We start from the raw sequence: 18218 nt of genomic DNA on the forward strand, positions 1-18218 counted from the left end.
GTATATTTTGTGATACGAAAGATTAATTATGAAGTCGGTTTCATAAACCGCGAAGACAGAAAATGCAAGAGATACGAACAGGAGAGAGAAAGACAGAAGTATATATATATATATATACATATATAAATAGATATATATATATATTGTTGTTATAATATAATTTATAAATATGTACAAAATTGTATTTTGTGCCATTTTATTAGTAGAATGTAATTGAATTCTGTTTTTTACGTTAATTGATTTGTATTTACGTTTACGCTTTACAAACAAATTCTATAGAACTTATTTCGAAATGAATCCTCGTCCTGAAGTACACAAGAAAAAAATCTGCGCGATTATACCTTGACTCGATGTGACAAATTTATTTGTTCCTACAATGAAAATAAAAGCGTTGAAGGAAAATGTACCTTATTCGACCTCTTAATGGTAACTACCATTATTGTGAATGAGTCAGTATTCAGGGGATTTAAAAAAAAGTAAGTATTTGGTAAAAGCAAAATGATTTATTCGTATCACAATATATCGTATAAATTATCATTGTGTCGCAAATCGATGATAAAGTAATGAGATAGTTAATTAAGTTTAAAAATAGTTATTAATTAGAAATGTGAATGAAATCCAAGGAAGCAAATATGGTGATGTATATAATTAATTAGAATTAATTTTCATCGTACAATAATTCACGATTAAAGCGAAAAATACTTAGTTTTTTTTAAGCTCCAACGGTGGCATCATTTGGTGAACGTATGTCATCGATTTTAAGTATCATTTTTACTAGCTGCGTAGCTAGTAGAATTTGTTGTGTTTTACTTGACAACGTCTCAACAACGTTTTGAACTTTCATATCTGTAACAAATTGTATATTGTTATTAACCATAAATGAAAATTAATAATAGAAATTTTTATACATACCAGAAGTGCCCCGGTTCAAGCAATCAATACCAAGAGTGGGATTATTTTCATTTATCTGACGCGCTTTGATTTCAGCTAACGTGTCGACAGGAGAAAGACCAGAATTTTCAGCAAGTGCCATTGGGACTGCTTCTAAAGCTTCAGCGAAAGCATTAAAGGCATACTGTTCCAGAGTGCTAATCTTGTTAGCTTGTGCTGCACATGCAAGAGCGCAAGAAATTTCGGCAGCACCTCCGCCGTAACAAATTTTCTGATTTTTAATCACGTTGCGAACGGTGCATAGTGCGTCGTGAATTGCTCGCTTGGCTTCCTCGATAATCTAAAAACAGAAGCATAAATAACTGTTAAGTCATGTATTTGTACTAATTTAAACAAAGTGTTCATAGAGTTGTAGCATTGGCAGAGTCGTGTTCAATTAAATTTATGTAAATTGAACTACAATATGAATATTGCAATGCGTTACTCTTGCAAGGTGTCTGGTCAGTTAGGTATATTTTGCATACCGCTGAAATTCTCCTTGCTTATAATTTATTCTAAAGATAAAATGGAGTTTTATCTACCATTTTATTGCCTCCGCGGATAAAGATGGTGACTGCTCGAGAGTTCTTGCATTCTTCAATAACAAGCATTCGATCCTTAGTAGTACCAAAAGTTAGTTCTCTGACCACGCCTGCATGACCAAGTTTTTCTGGGGTTAATTCCTCGAAACGTGGAACGATACGACCACCCGTGGCAATAGCAATCAACTGAAAGGTAGCATCATATCGTTGTAGTACAATTTCTCATTAGCTTAAAAAACTAAATAAAAAAAGGGAATAAAGCCCTCAGATCTCATAATCTTATGTTCATCAGAGCCACTGTAAAATAAGGATTACCAATTATCATGTTTAAAAAGTTTGAAGTTTCATTCTTACATTAAGAAACTAATGTAAGAAAAAAATAACACTCTTTAAATCATGTTAATTAGTCTACCAAATGTTTACCCTCTTCCATTGCATTTTTTCATCATCGGGCAATAAATATAACATTTAAATGTACTGAACAGTAGGGACAACTAACCTCAATTTCAGGACCACCAACCCATCTAACTGCAGGCAATTCATTTTGTAAGAGAAGGTGATTGGCCTCATCGTCAAATCCCCATTGGCAAATAGCAAGAGTTGCACCAGCATCTTTCACCATTTTCACCATTTCCGTGAATTTTTCCCGTTCATAATCACGTAAAGCCCTGTAGTCATCAACTGAAGTAACATCTAACTTATGTTTTGTTTTTGGCTTAGGTGGTTCAAATGGACATGTCAGAATAGCTAATTTAACATTTTCAAGCCTCTGTAAATATACATATTTTATTGTTAACTTCACAAGCCAACAAAATGATACATCATAACAATAGCAATTATGTTCTCAGCTCTCATAATCTATTGATCATTGAAGCCACTGCAAAGATTACATCTTTGGCTAGCTGCTATAATGTGGACTACACCTTTCCAGTGATTAATTAGAAAATAATCAAAGGAACAGTTCTAAGTCTATATAAGAGCAGACTAAACAAATTTTGTAAACCTTTACCCTTCTCTGTTACTTTTTTTCATCATGAAGTAAAGTACTATTTCTTAAATCTCACTATCTTACAAAGTTAGAATCAACGTAATTATTTTTACCTTAGGCATCTGTGGATGACTGAAATCTTTGTCTATAACAACTCCACGAACCAGGATGGTATCTTCTAATCTACCACCCACTTTTCCCTCCACTTTTATTAATTCAAAATTTACATCATGTGTGGCAGGATCTAAAACTGCAAACACAGCATTTACAGCTATTTCTGCCATCTGCCTGTGACATTTGTTGATGCTGCAAAAGATAAAGAAGGTATTTCATAATTCTAGTCATATTTATCATAAGCATGAACATAAAGTTTGATCTTCTTACATCTTTGATCCAAGACTGGTCATAGCTATTTTAATGTATGGTTCCACATTATCTGGTGTTCCTTCAAAGTCATCTGTAATCTTTTTTAAATGTTCTGTTGCACATTTTGCGGCCATTTCAAAACCATCTGCTATTCTGATTGGATGAATTCCTTTATCTAACAGTTGCTCTGCTTGTTCCAAAAGAGCACCGGCCAATACAACTACTCCAGTGGTACCATCTCCAATTTCATCGTCTTGAGATTGCGATAACTCAACCATTAATTTAGCAATTTCATGGTCCACATCCATATTCTTCAAAATTGTTGCTCCATCATTTGTAACAGTAACATCTCCATCAGAACTCACCATTAACTTATCAAGACCTTTGGGTCCCAATGAAGTCTTAAGAATATTTGCTACATTACGAGCTGCCAAAATATGTGACTGAAATTTAAAAAATTATATTTATTTTCTCATATACATTATATCTGTGATACATGTACAACAGAATAACATAATGAAAAAAAATTTACTATTCCATTGAAGTAACTTATGGACCTACAAATTTCCTTTTAAGGTCAAAAGGTAGTCCCCTCATAAAAATTTATTGGCTTCTTCAAATTCTTTAAATATTAATTTCAGAAGACAACATTAAAATCTTACCATAAAATGAAGGGACAAAAGTTACATTTGTGCACTTTAACTAAATTGTTTTCGGCAACGTTTACTCAATTAATTGCCAAGCCCAAAATCGTCGCCATTACTTGGGCTTCACGTGGTTGACTTATAATCGCAATCGTAAAAGTTACAAATTTCTGAATACCATAAAATTGATGGAATAAAGAAGGAACATGAAAGTAATTGCCTTTTCGTGTTTCAGAAACGAAGGAGCGGCGCGCAAAAAATATAAACTTACCTTGATTGCATCGATGCCGGTCAACCTTCTTTGCCTCTCCTGGTCACGGAGGATGAGAAAAGGTCGGCCGTATTCGTCGAAGGTCACGGTCCCAGGTATTGCATTCATTTTGCTTTAATACCCCAACGCGGACACTTTCGAATAACAATTTACGTTAGAACAGCGGCCGTTGTTCGTCAAAATACACGTTTATTCGTTGCTCGAATTACACGACCATCTTGTTACCTCTAACGGATGTTCGGGAATACGCAGTGCCCTCTGTTCTAGAACCATCGGAGTGGCACAGAATGGCAGAACGATATCGAACCTTGTGAGGAGAGGGAGTTTAAAGTGTGAAATCAGTGTTAAACGAAGATGAATTATTTTGTGGACATTTGAGAAGAAATAATAAGAAATATTCGTGTCCTTCGACATGGCTATCATCGAGAAGGAGTCAGAGTCTGGTGAGTCCTTCTTTTATTTCACATTTATTTAAAATGTATTGTTGCAATTGAATTTCAGTAAAGAAACAAGAAAAAGATCGTTCATAAACCGAGTAGGAAAATAAATATACTTGATTAAATCATTTTGTTTGCACCACAATGTATTTCACATTAAACTATCATAATTCTGCATTATAATTTTGAACAGTACACATACATATTTAGACATATATAATTATGTTGGAATTCATTTATTTCATAGAGGTACTTTTGACTCGAGGCCGAATTGGCCCATAATCCTCCAATGAATCGCACGTTTAAATAAAATTATTCAAAATTTTATTACTAGGCGAAGATTTTGTACGCCTACAAATATATATGTATATCGTATCAGTTTTTAACATCTTTTCTTTTCTTGGTTCTACAGCGATGAATCAACAAGTAATCGTAATCGAATTACTTGTTGTCATTTTTAATTGAACTTTAAATAGAATCGTAAAATTATCAGGTAACTTATACCACGTGACACACGTACGACGCATCAGAGGGTAATTAAGTACTTTAGATTTATAGATATATGATGCCGGAAAATATATGAATACTATGTAAATATATAATGTTTAAGTATACATATCAATCGAAGATAAAAATATAATTTCAATAAGATATATCTCGTATAATAACATTCACGTTTAAAATTCTCTTAACGATTTAGGCATTCACATGATATGTTAAGAGTTTTCTTGTACGATAAAGGTCGTTGGAAGTGTAATATAATATCTTGTATGACTAGAAATTCTCTTGGTATTTGTTTACTTGGACTCTCGATGACTAACACGAGTGGCGTAGAAACGAGGGGTTGTCCAGATTTCGCAACAGGTACTCGACGCATCAGAAAAAGTTTCGCGACAGTGTTTAATATAACACTGCTGCTATTCGCAATTACAATAGTAACATTTGTTTCATTCGTTTTCTGTATCTTCACGACTAGGATCATAAGTAACACGTATTTTCCTTATTAGTACATATCTATATAATTATAATCCTTTTGAAACCACAATTAATAGTTAACTCTTGCGATTTTCATATATGTTAGCTTCATTATATCATCTTTAACGTTACTACTTTTATAACATTTAATGAAGCGACCTCCGAGGTTTCCATAGAGCGATTCCCGCGATTAATGTTTCAGTGGAGTTATTTTCACGATACATATTTAATCAAATAGGTTCCGTGTTTAAACAAATCTGTCTAATAAATGTCTACATACGTACGAATATATCTAATACTTTGGAATATACCCTACGTGAAGCACAATTTCATATGTATGCACGTTTACAGACTTTTCTTTGGAAACGCGTTGAGTAAAATAAATACATACTTAATCAAAAGAATTAATCACTTTAGGAAGCATAAATTATGCTTCTAAGCACCAATAAAGGGTTATTATCCCTTCTTAAGCTTCCAGATTATGTACTCGATAAAAATGAACAAACTTCTACACATGGTTTACGATCAGCTTGAAAATATTAATCTCGTGATTTCATGTTACATCATTCTCCATCTCTTTTCCATGAAAAATAGTTCTTTATCGTTGGTATCAAGACTGTCTGACTTTTTCTAGAAAATCAAGGGAATGAAAACATATAGATATGTTATTTCATGTGCGTTTAAGTAATTCGAGAAAATACCTTATGAGTTAATTCAGAAAATTCGATTGAAGGATCTTACTAAATTGCTCGTGTACAGGATAAAACAAGAAAAATGTAATAGAAAGTATTTGGAATATCGACTCACTCTTCAATTATTAACCCACTTTTTAGTAACACATCCAACTAGCAGAATAGCAGCAGAATATTTGATTTTAGTCTACTCATAAAATTCTAATCGCCCCATATATAAAAACAGTCAAAAGTATGGAGTAAAGAGAATGAAAAGAATATTTCATTTCCGCTTAAACGACCTGTACACGTTACTCGATTAATCATTCTAACTAATTTTTGTAAACGCGTCCTGTAAGTCTTTTCACTGGTATGTATTTAACCTTATGTTTCTATTCTGATATGTATCTCTTTTGTCAGTCGTAATATTTATAGAGAGACGATTAGAAGACGCGCTTAAATCGCTTACAAATTCTCCTCCAAACGACGACCGTCGTTATGGCAAAGGAGAATCGAGAACATCGAACAAATGAAAAGAATTTTGAATTGACAGACTTATCCTAGACTTTCTGAGTAGTTAAAGGGTGGATTTGATTCTCGTGGACACTTGTTCCACTCTCACCGGTTAAAAAGGAACGATAGAACTTTTAGGCAAAAGGAACTCGCTTGAAGAGTCGATTTCCTTGACCAGTGATCCGTTTTTCGCCGGAAGTATACTGCACAACAGACTTTATTTGGTCTGTTGCCACTGGCCCGATGCACACTAGAGGATCCTTGAAGTATGAGCACACCTGATAAAAAACACCAATTCTTTTAGTGACAAAATCAATTGCAAAGTTATCATGTTGCTAGTCAGGAAAGCACTAGTACCTTTCTGGGTGTCTGTCGATGACGTCTTTGAAGCTGACAACACAGGCCGCGGCTGATGTCGCATTCACCCGATATGTTGCATTCTTCATCTTCAATTATGGGAAATAATCGGTTTTACATTTCGAACTTTTATCGATTCCATTACAAATTTTTGTACATTCTACTTACTGTACAGTTTATTGGAAGTCATTGGTGGTTGACACGATCGAGTTTCACTGCCAGGTATTTCGGCACACATTAAACCTGTTTCGCAGTCATTATCCCTCCTGCATAGTTCACCCTGCTTTTGCCCAAGAACAAAAACGCAGTGGCCAATCCCTAAAACGTATTGAAATGAACAATCACATCGAGTTTTGTGTAAAAACTACTTTAATACGGGGTATACTAGGAAAACAGGAAGAAAATGATTTGCAAAATTACCTCCGTCTACATTGACGCAAATAGAGCCTGGGCAACAGTGTTCGTTAGCTGTACACGGTCTATCCTCGCACGGTATTTCCGCCACTTCTTCCAGGGAATTCCCGTAAGAGCTTTCGTAGCCATTGGATAACGGCCGCTTGAATTAAAACGCAAAACGTTAGAATTATTGCTAGAATTCTCGGGTAACTAGTGCGCGCAGTCAAATATTATCGTGTAACATCGCTGCAAGTAGAGTAGGTCGTGCCTTTAGCTGCCATAACTTAACGCTTAATGAATATTGTACACGTCCTTGCGCATACGAGTTATATATGAATTACCCATATCTTAAATATTTAGAACAATTTTCCTAAGTTTCAAATTTGTGAAAATTTGCTAATCTAATGCCGCAATTTTCACGATATTCTTTTACCTGTCGTGGAGGTTGAGTAAACTTTGTTGTATTCGTTTGTACCGAGTGTGTGTATACCAATTTAATAAGAAACATATAAGACTTATGAGTAATATTTCAATGAAAATTGCTTGTAAAAGTAGAATACTTAAGTGCATGCGGTTGCATAAAAATAATTGATATATCGATCGTACAGCAACCGTACTGCGGTAAGGTTACGACAGGTACCGTATATTTACAGACATCCTAACAAGTGTGCTAGAACTGTTTTTTATATACCTGATACTTGCTCATATAGTCGCTGTGACCACCATAGCCAAGGTTCGACAGCATTTCCGGGCTGAAACGATTGAAGAGGCCACCCCACGCCTCGACCTCAAACTTCACCGTGCTCATCAGAGCGATGACAGCCAGTGTAACGCACGTGTACATCTTCATTCTTATAACAGGAATACTGTTTTCTGACCCTCTGGAACCCGAGTAAAAATCTTAGTGAACGCTTCAATCAAACAGTAATTTATTTAAATGCATCGGACATTTTTATAGAAACGGTAGTTTTAATTGTTCCAAGTATGCCTATGTTTCTAAGAAATATCTAGTTAGGTAATCGGAGTAGAGTGAATGAAAAAAAGTCGATGTCATTAACAGAGTCTTGTTAATGAATAGTTGATAATAATCGTGGAACTTACGGGATTCTTAGTAGTTCTGACTCTGCTTGACAAATAATTGTCAGAAGATCGACTTGCAAGGTCCAGCTAGTTTCCTTGCTTACCCTCGGGATCAACAAGTCCTCAGTGAAGTTCGTTGGAGGACTGAATCCAAGCCGTGTTCGCGTTGCCAATCTACGTCGTTCCGGTTTCCCTTGTACAGGCTCATGCAAACATTGCGCAAGCGCTACACCTTGCTTCTTTCACGCACACGACCTTGATGACATTATATCCATATCCATTCAGATTTTCTGATTTCTTGTTTCATAAATCACCCCTGATAACTTTTCCCTTCTCGACAACTCCAACAACTTTATTAACAGTTTTTGCCCGATTATGCTAAATAAATGATAAGTCTTCGTCGTATCATTTCATTGGGTCCACACATGCGAACCAGGAGCGAATTAATTAGGAAACAGTCATGTTTGCTTTAAATTTTCTCGCTGATTCTATTTGTTTTATACATGCGAATCAAATTCAATTTGCAAACGCATGCAGAGCCGCCATATGTCAAAGCTTTAATCAATTTGTTTGCAACTTTCGTGAAAGCTCTGATAGATTTGCAAATGCTACGGTGCTTTTCAAAGACCTTATCACAATTGAAGCAATATCTGCTAATCTCTAAAAATGTTGTTTGTAATAGTTATTCTTTCTTGATCTCAAAGCTCTTTTGGCTATAGCCATTTAGCGAGACAAAGGTTTCAGTGAAAATTGTATCCTGACCCAGGATGCAGCAGCGCCTTTCATGGGCGCAGCTTCGTGTAGGTGTATGCTGCTCTCCTCGTCTTTCCAGTTGGACCGCCATTGTTTTCATCTCTCTTGGTCATATTGATCCGAGGTGCTCCTAATACTCCCCGCGGGGTGGTGGATCCTGCTCCATATATTCGCTTCCTACGTGGCCCGCGAATAACGTGTACGCGTTGGGGTAGATCAAGTGCTCTTTATTCGCGCACAAGTCTATTAAGCACTTCAATTCTAGTTGCTTCTTTCTTTTCTTTAATTAGTGATAAAAGCAAGCGAAACAATTGCAAGCCCTAATCTCTATCGTAGATGAAGGTGTTCTCGTTTATAATGAATTACTATATTTTCAAAGACAAATATAATGGACGTTGAATCCTCTTCTCTCGAATCTTCGAGTTTCACCGTATATCGCATTTACCTTTGCAAACCACTGAATCACGGTTCACGTGCTTCTGACGCAGGTGTTCCCAGAGATGTCTCGTAACTGTAACTATCTTGAGTAGACAACCACCTGTCCGTGAAAATGCCAAAGTGTACGATTTACGTGACACGTTTGAAACCTATTTATAACGCGTGATTTACCCCGGCCGTGTTTATTAATGAAGAAATTTACAACAGAAAATCGGATCAAAATAACATTTTCGTTGCAACAGTCAGGTAGCTGCATTAATTAGGACTAACTGTCGCGTGCTAACAGAAGTAATATGTTACAGAGTTCCAAGAAATCTTATCTAGGATAACAGAACTTAATAGCGCTACCACGCACAGGTTACTAATTATGAGTGCGTAGGACTCTACAAAGATTTTTATCTATTTGAAGTATGAACGGTCCCCTACGCGAAAATGTCTCTAGTATCATTTTTTATTAACATTCGTTTTTGTTGACGTGAAATCAGGGTAAAAGAAAATGCCGTTATCTCGTATAAAAATGAGTTTAATAAATAGCAACTAGCAACGAAATAAATAAGATTCGTAGTTGTATACGTACTTAAGTACGCGTGGTACGTACTCGCATATATGTACACGCAACATACACGTTCAGTATTTAAATACACGTCTATTCGCGATAGTTTTTCATATGTCGATGAAAATGTCCTAAAATACTCGCCACAGATTATCAGTTGTGTTACTATTTCGAAGTTTAAATAATTATCAATTATAGCTTGCACTTTTGCTAAACTTTTTCCTTGCATTTCCTCCCATTCTTCATTATCACGTTTTCACATATTCTCATACATATTTCTCAGAACTTATTTAGACCCATGCCCCCCCCCAGACAAATTTAACAATACATGAACATTATTTAAACTTAGAAATAGTATTCAAAGCGCATTTATGTTCTTTGTTTTTGAAAAGTCTCTTAATTGATATTCCTCAATCTATTCCGAAGGAAATAAATTAGTATTCCTTTGTACATTTATACAAGCGGCACATAATCACTAGTGCCTGTCGCTTTGCCCAGGAAATATGTTCTTTCCTGACTTTTAGACTCCAGTAACACCCTCCAACCAGGGTTTAAAATAGGTCGTTCTCATGTAGACACCCGGTAGATAGGGTGCAGCACATTTTATTCCATGCGACACGGTGCCAACTAAAAACCATCTTCCGTCCGGTCGTTGCATTACTAATGGTCCACCGCTGTCTCCCTGAAAAAATGATCGAGAACCACATTCAGAGAAAGAAATGGAAAGAGAGAAAGGAAGCAGTATCCCTTTTATAAGGCAAGAAATGAATTGTAGACTGTTCAGGGATGACAAGAGTGATAAATTAATGGCTCCTAATGGAGTATTAAATTGTTCTCGAAATACCTCGCAGGAATCCTTTTGTCCATTAGCGTATCCAGCGCACAAGAAACTATCGAGAATCAGCTTGGAATGTCCACCTGTTTGGAACATCTCTTGACAGACAGAATTCTTTATAATAGGCACTTGAACTTCTTGTAAAACCGAGGGCACTCCTCCATCTATGCAATATCAATGTAACACAATACTTAGAATCGTTTTACACCTACGATGAAGTAACGAAGAACAAAAGGGAAATATGGGAAATAAGGGAATACTCACTATACTTTAATCTTCCCCAACCAGTGACAGTGGCCATTCTGCCGGTAAAATCTATGCCGTCTTCGGGCATACAAATCGGTACAATGTGATCATCGAATTGTACCGGCGATTCCAATTCTAGAAGGGCCAAATCGTTTTCGAACGTTGCTGGATCGTAACCTTTATATGTAATGATTCTCTTAACGTTCTTCGTTACGCTACGTTTCTCCTCCAATTCGCCAGACAGGTCGAATTCTCCCAAAACGGCTACAAGGCTCGCCAAAAATCTATAAAATTCATCGACATATACATGTCACTTAATTCTTGAATGATTTATGGAACGTACGCAGCAATGGAGTACGCTTCTTACCCTGGTTGACAATGAGCAGCGGTTATGACATACTTGTCTGTGATAAGAACACCACCGCATTTATTTTTCGTGAAAAGACCGAGCCAAGTGGCCTCTCGAATCAGAACCTGCCACGGCCACTCGCCAAAGGTCGCTCCTTTGCCACCAACTATTTTGCCCGACCTGTAGAGAGGCCTCACACCGCAACCTATGAGATAAAGTATCGACGTTAAAGGCGCAACGATCACGTAGAATTTGTAGACACTTACGTGAACGAAGGTAGGAGGAAAACGAGGTCTGCGAAGTTGTGGTAGCTTCAACCGTGGTCGGGAGACTAGTTTCTTCTTCTTCTTCGACAGGTATTGACTGCGGACTTGTCGGCGGAGTTGTGGTAGGCTTTCTGATGGGTTTGGTACGCTTCGTCGTAGACTGGGGTCTTTTCGTGGTGAGACCAGATGCGGTAGTTGGTTTCGGTTTCAAAGTAGTTGGTTTCGAAGGACGGATTGGTTTCTCCGACGGTGACGGCTTAGTCGGAGTTGGACGATTCGTTGGTCTCCTCGTGATCACTGGTTTTCTCGTTGTACTAATCGAAGGTTTCGTCGTCGATGCAGGCTTTCGCACGGGCTTCTTCGTAGTAGTTGTTGGACTCTTCGTCACGATGCTTGGAGCAGCTGTTGTCGCGTTCACACGATTGTAAACAATATCTTTGAGATCCTGAAGAAAATGTTGATATAGTAGACACACTTATATTATTACTATTTAAATGAAAATGAGAATATAATGAATACCTGGAAGTTGCCTTGAAGAGATTCCACAATTTTGTTCACGAACGTGTCGACTTTGTTCGACAAAACATCGTCCTCGATAAAAGTGGGTGTCGGAATATCATTTTCATATATGACTTCGATACCAGGGTAGCCAGTATCATTGAGAGCCCCAACATTAGTTGGCTTTTCCTGTTGCGAAGTCGGCACAGAGATGTTTAAGTTTGGATTTCGAACCGGAGGAAAATTGATCAAATCATCCGGAGCGGGAGTATCTTGTTCGCAATGTGGGAGAGGAGTCGTCGCCTGAAGAACTGTTGCCGTTGACACACTGGAGTCTTTAAAACCTATGGTATTCGTAGGCGTTAAAGGTCCGCCTGAAAACACAATCGAAGGTGTCGATGGTTTCAGGAAGAAAGTGGGTTTATCGGACCAAGGAGAAAGGGTGGTCCAAATCGAGGGTTTCTTGGTCGATGCTTTCTCAGGATTCTGTTGATGAGTACCAACGTTCACGTCAGCCTCGGTGCTGTACTTGTTAGCTACAGTTGGCTTAGACGTTGTCCCATCTTTCACGTTCACGCTGAAGAAGCTCGTCGAAACGACGTTATTGGTAGCCACGTTCGAAATCACTGTACTGATATTGTGCGTTATGGTGGTAGAAACGCTGGGCTTCCTTGTCGTAAGTGGATTTGGCCTTATCGATCCAATGGTTGGTCTGACAGCTATGGTAGAAGGTCTAAGAGCTTCGGTCGTTGGCTTTTTTGTAACGGTTCTCTGAGTAGTTTCGGCGGTGGACTCTGTTTCAAACGGACCCAAAACTATTACAGTTGGTGCAGGGGGATTCGTGGTTGTTTTAGTATTGGAAGCAAAATTGCTGGTACTAGGGAAAGATGGCTGTGTCGATGGCCTCGAAGAATACGCGTTGGATGGCCAATGGGAAGGGTGAGTCGTCTTTGTGGACACTGTCTCATAGTTGTAATAATTCGTTGACTGCGCTGGTTTGTAAAAAATATAAGGGAAAGACTGAGCAGTAGTGGGAGCAGGAACAGTTGGTTTCGTCGTAGATATTCTAACCAAAGATGGCTTCGAAGTTTCGTCGATACTGACCCACTTATTAATTGAGGAATTCGGGGCTTGAATAGTAGTGCCTGAACCAGGTTTGGTGTCGTTAAGAATTGAAATTATATGATTGATCGCTAGCTCCTCTTTGTCTACCGCATCATCCTTTTTGTTGCCTGACGGTGTGTCATAGGTAATCGTCGGGACTCTCACAAGTTCGTCCTTCTTATCGCTCAAAGTGGTCATTGGCGTAGTACCTGTTTCGTCACTCGACGCAAGAGCTTGTACGTTCTTGGTCGATACTCTCTCTTCTATTGTAGCAATTTTCTCGAAATTATCGACTCCCATTGTGAAATTGGGAGAAGTTGTCGTAAGCCTTTGGACGTTTGCGTACAACTGAGTGACGACCGGCAATTCCGACATCGACGAGGTGCTAAACTTTTGATTATCGAGAGAAGTAGTCATCGCGTTGGTCAAAGAAGAGTCGAATTTGTTGGGGAACTTTATCCATTGCGTCGAAGAGGTACTCTGGTGAGTAACACCGTGTAAAGGTTTCTTTTTAGTTTCCGTAAACGTTACACCTTCAGTAACTTTTGGCCTCTGAGTGGTGTTGACATTTACAGTTACCTTTCTTCTCTCGGTAGTCGACTCAATAGTAGGTTTAAACAAGTCATCAGGATTAAACGTCTCGTTCAACGTGGTTCCGTTCTCGTTCAACAATATCGTGTCAGCAGAACTGTGATTATTCTGACCCAACCCTTGAGAGAACAAGGCTGGCAGCTGATCAACCGGATCGGCTATCTGAAGTATCTGATCGGGACTCAGCAGAGTGGTAACCGGATTAATAGCGGCATTCTCTTGATGATTCTGAATATCATTGTCAGAATCAGAATGAATCAGCAAATTTGGTAGACTCAACTCATCCAAGATGTTCTGTTGACCGAGCAAAGCGGAAAAGTCCTCTTCAAGGTGACTTAAATCTGGCTGAGAAGGTAGTTGTGGCTTTTCCGCATTCTCCACACTATCCAATAAGTGGGAAACACTCGACAGTGGTTTCACAGTCGTTGACGGTGCATCGAACGTTGAAATTTTAGTGTACGTCGTTCCTCCATTGTTCAGGTGGTTCGACGTGCCAGCTATTTCAGGCTTCGTATCTGTATCTTGAGATATCGACATTCCCAGCGGCGTCCCGTCCAAATTTAATAAAATAGGAATATCTGGTACATGGTCGATTTCGTGCACGTTGAATAATTCATCCGTGTGTGGAATCTTTTCAAGATCAGTCGCATATTTAGACGGTAGCTGACAGCATGCACCAAAAAGAAAGCCGTCCATGCACGCACCGACTACTTGACCATTCCGACGCGAACATTCGTAATTGAACATGCATATTGCTGGTTCGTTCAATTTAACAGCAGACGTGATCGTTGGTTTGCACGGTTTCGGCACTATTCTATAGCCGCCAAACAGTCTTCTGCCTGAAACAATGTAATCATCTTTTTCCATCATTATTGCATTTTCAACAAACAGTTATATTCCATTTAATGAAAAATTAGTGATTCATAGTTTTAAACTCGTTTTAAACTTATGTATATAAATTGTGATTACACGTAACCTGAATTTAAGAAAAATCGTAGATTATTCAAAAAATATATAAATTTCGAATCGACAGAAGTAGAGTTCCTTTAGACGTTACTCTGTATTTATCGTATTTACAACAACTAGTATTTAGCGTAATCGGTTATGCTCAGGTGACTAAGGTATAGGTGAGCAAGCATCTAGGCTTTGCACGTGCCTTCTTATATGCCTACATACTACCGATATAATGACCTACTCCGTGAATCTTTCATAGTGCTTGTCAGGATCTTTCCGCTGTTCTAGATTGTTTTTTATTTGTCACAAGCTTTCGCTTTATTCTAAAACATGTGACAGATACCTCTAACCACCATATATTACTTGAAATATGTTTTCCATGTGAAAGCTTCGAAATTCTTTCTATTAATATTTGCACAAGAAAAATGCGAAAGTGGAGAAAACAGTGGACAAGATAAGGACCCGCATTTGTCGTTAAACCTAGAAACGTGTCTCCTTCGAGGGAAATCGCGTGAAATTCTTCCGTATTCAACTATTCAGTTTAAGAAACTCGCATATGCTATCGATAAGCATATCGCGTGCGCGTGAAATCCTTGCACTGACCCCCAAGGACTGCTTCGAATTCAGAACGCGAATTACGCTAGTATGTGTGTCACCTTCGAGGGAATATCTGAAATTTCTGTCGTAGAAGGAGAACGCGCGAGTAAGCGTTCGGAATGAAAGACGGTCTCGCGCTCGTATGAACACGACTGCTTATGGAATTTGCGACTTTCGAAAGGAAGTAAGAGACGTAAGTGGAATTCGGTGTCAGTGTTGGTTCGCGCGATTCTAAAAACTCGCATGCTCGTGTGTAAATAAATGTATGCATAAATGATGCCGCGCAGCTATTCAAACGTGAAGCTCTGACGACCTATGCATAATTTGCGAAATTACTACTATTGAAAGATTCTGAGAAGCCTCAGTCGGAAAGTGTGCGTGGGAACGACCGTTTGTTCGTCGCGTTGACACAAGCAATTACAGCAGTGCAAACAATTCGCGCGGCCGCAATATACAATCGGTTGAAGACTTGTAAGAGGGCGTACTGGTACACGGTGTATCGTGGTAAACCTTGGGGAAATGATATTCCACGCGAATGGAACTTTTCATTAACCCTTGACATTCTCGTTTCTTTATAATGAACGCTAGTACAGTGTAATTACAATGAGCAAACTCGATTCTTCGTATTACGAATAAGACGTCCGGTTATGCATTCGTGTAACCGTAAGCATTAACCCTTATCGTGGTTTCGAATAGCTGTGCTAGTTTTCAAGAAAATTCAATTCACCAGCTACAGTTATTAACACTTGTAACTTCCTACTCTACTTATTCGTCCAGGAAGTTCAATTCCTTTCTTCTTATCGTACGATTCAGCCCCTATACCTCGAATACAGGGTAGAGAATATAAATAAGAGAAACGTTCGTCTACTTTAATTCTCTAAAGGGAACAGAAACGAAAAAGTCAAATGTCAACATTTGCATTCTGCAATATATCCGTGTCGTCAAGATATTTAGTTAAAGGGTTCAGTGTGAAATTTCGTACGCAAAGTTGTAATCTACATGCTTTTGTGAGGTGGATCTCTCATCCATAATTTATAGCCAGTTACTAGTTGTACAATGTGATTATTACCTTCAGCTTGGGTCGCGTGAGAGTGCGAAATGACGGACGTCAAAAAAAGAATGACAAAGATCGATTGGAGAGTCTTCTTGACAGCCATCTGCAACAAAATATTATATTGTTCGCTAAAGAAAACAGTAGATTGCCATGAAAAATCATAGAGTAATAATTGAAAAATCTACAATAACCATATACAAGGTGTTCGACGATAGGTGTCAGAAGCTTTAAGGGATAACTCTAAGTGCTAAAATAGGACGAAAATGAAGATAGATGAAAGTGCGTTTCAGGCTTCGTTTTCGAGTTATTAATGCGTTTGACTCGGGACTTATTCTACTGACTTCAATGTATCTAACCTGGCTAATGCACGCCGGCAGTAGAATAAGTCCCGAGTCAGACACGGGGACAATGTTAGATGTTTTTGCAATGACTATTTTGACCCGTAGAATCATCCCTTAAAATTTCTTACACCAACTGCCGAACACCCTGTATGGAATTCAATCAATCAAAGGATTAAGTTTGAAATTTTCGCTAGAAGATACTATCCAAAGACGCTTCGCTGCGTTCGTATCTTGACTTTCTTCATCTCGTAATACCTGTCGAGACTTACACATTCATGTGCACGTGCGCTTCTCGAAGGTGAGCGCAGACGGTGTTCCTACGTGCTCCGAAATCCCGTTATAGAGTCAGTTCAGAGAAGTACGAGTTGTTCTACGTATTACTACGACCGTGTAATGCTAAACAGAGGAACGAGAACGATGATGAGGGAGAATGAAGAGATCGAAGAGCGAACTGGGTTCGAGGTATACTTGCTTCGATACGTGGAGAAAACAAGAAAAAGAAAAGAAAGGGGCCGTGAGAAAGACAGAGAGGGTGAGAGAGACCAATCGCTCCAACACTGGTTCAAGAAGACACCGGTAACCCAGTTACCAATTCCCCCTTCGCTGTTCTATTCTTCGGCTTTCCTCTGACCTTCTTAAGAACGAAAAGTTCGATTCTGAAACACGCGACAGCAAATTCGTTTTTCATCTGATTTATCATTGACTAAGTCAATGACCATATTCGATCATTTCGCAAGATTTCTTCCAAGCTGCTTTCTCGCACGTTTTAGAAGTGATTAGGTTCTGTTAAATACTTAGCAGTGATGTCTTATTTTCACGAGATCAATGATAATTTGTTCCATTTTAAGAGTAACAGGCGAGCAAGAGGAATCTAAGAGTCAAAGAAAGTACCGTTACCATTAATTATCGATTCTTCGTATTATTCAGTGTTGTGTCTTCCTTTTGCTAGCGAGACATTATTACAGACACGCAAGATGTGACGCGAAGGTACGGACAGAGTTACTATTACTCGTCAGAACAGTAAAAATGAGATTTGCACTTTTAAATTTGTTTTCCATTCTCATCAATGTTACGCGAACCAGATGGAGATTTTATTCTTTTTCTAACAATAGGTACTTCGTTCTCATTTTCTATGGTATCAGCTATCTAGACGAAATGTCTTCTTTTTACGATCGCAAAGAAAGTACTTATTCCGTGTCTTTGGAATTCTTTCCCGATAAAATCAATAGCGACCTGCCTCGTTACATTGTGTGAATGCTTGGCGTTGATGCAGCGTGACAATCGTTCCCTTTCGTTCGCCGGTTGTTCACGCGCGATACGAGCCTGGTGCACACACGCGTGAATACGCGGAAGTCACTTTCCTTTGAACTGTTCCGTTTCTCGCTCTTCGATTTCAAGCAGTTCCGATCGTGACAAAAATAAAGGTAATTATCCTTAACGATCCTATTTTTACAGAATACCCAGCAATT

The 18218-nt window shown here is 38.4% G+C and overlaps 4 protein-coding genes across 4 annotated transcripts in view; 1 reads left to right on the top strand and 3 right to left on the bottom strand.

The window, feature by feature from the left end:
* Nucleotides 1-483: 483 nt before the first annotated feature.
* Nucleotides 484-3976, bottom strand: Cct5 (chaperonin containing TCP1 subunit 5). The gene is made up of 7 exons (XM_076385431.1): nt 3742-3976; nt 2845-3269; nt 2574-2766; nt 1972-2241; nt 1473-1658; nt 913-1231; nt 484-846 (listed from the first exon to the last, which is right to left on the bottom strand). The coding sequence occupies exons 1-7, from the start codon at nt 3847-3849 to the stop codon at nt 713-715; spliced, it is 1635 nt and encodes a 544-aa protein (XP_076241546.1). The 5' UTR covers nt 3850-3976; the 3' UTR covers nt 484-712.
* LOC143183498 (uncharacterized) overlaps nt 3950-18218 on the top strand; it is a 38998-nt gene continuing 24729 nt past the window's right edge. The window contains 1 exon segment of the mRNA XM_076385045.1: nt 3950-4184. Within this exon segment, the coding sequence (XP_076241160.1) occupies nt 4154-4184 (31 nt within the window). The 5' untranslated portion in view covers nt 3950-4153.
* On the bottom strand, nt 6437-8336 carry Spab (space blanket). Its single transcript, XM_076385434.1, has 6 exons — nt 8192-8336; nt 7782-7971; nt 7115-7250; nt 6863-7012; nt 6695-6783; nt 6437-6615 (listed from the first exon to the last, which is right to left on the bottom strand). Exons 2-6 carry the CDS (start codon nt 7938-7940, stop codon nt 6472-6474), a joined length of 678 nt encoding a protein of 225 aa, XP_076241549.1. The 5' UTR covers nt 7941-7971; nt 8192-8336; the 3' UTR covers nt 6437-6471.
* Flz (transmembrane serine protease filzig) lies at nt 10435-16511 on the bottom strand. Its single transcript, XM_076385430.1, has 7 exons — nt 16424-16511; nt 12130-14642; nt 11611-12055; nt 11363-11549; nt 11014-11279; nt 10759-10913; nt 10435-10596 (listed from the first exon to the last, which is right to left on the bottom strand). The coding sequence occupies exons 1-7, from the start codon at nt 16509-16511 to the stop codon at nt 10435-10437; spliced, it is 3816 nt and encodes a 1271-aa protein (XP_076241545.1).

This window comes from Calliopsis andreniformis, chromosome 9 (assembly GCF_051401765.1).
Source record: "Calliopsis andreniformis isolate RMS-2024a chromosome 9, iyCalAndr_principal, whole genome shotgun sequence".
NCBI classification, from domain to species: domain Eukaryota; kingdom Metazoa; phylum Arthropoda; class Insecta; order Hymenoptera; family Andrenidae; genus Calliopsis; species Calliopsis andreniformis.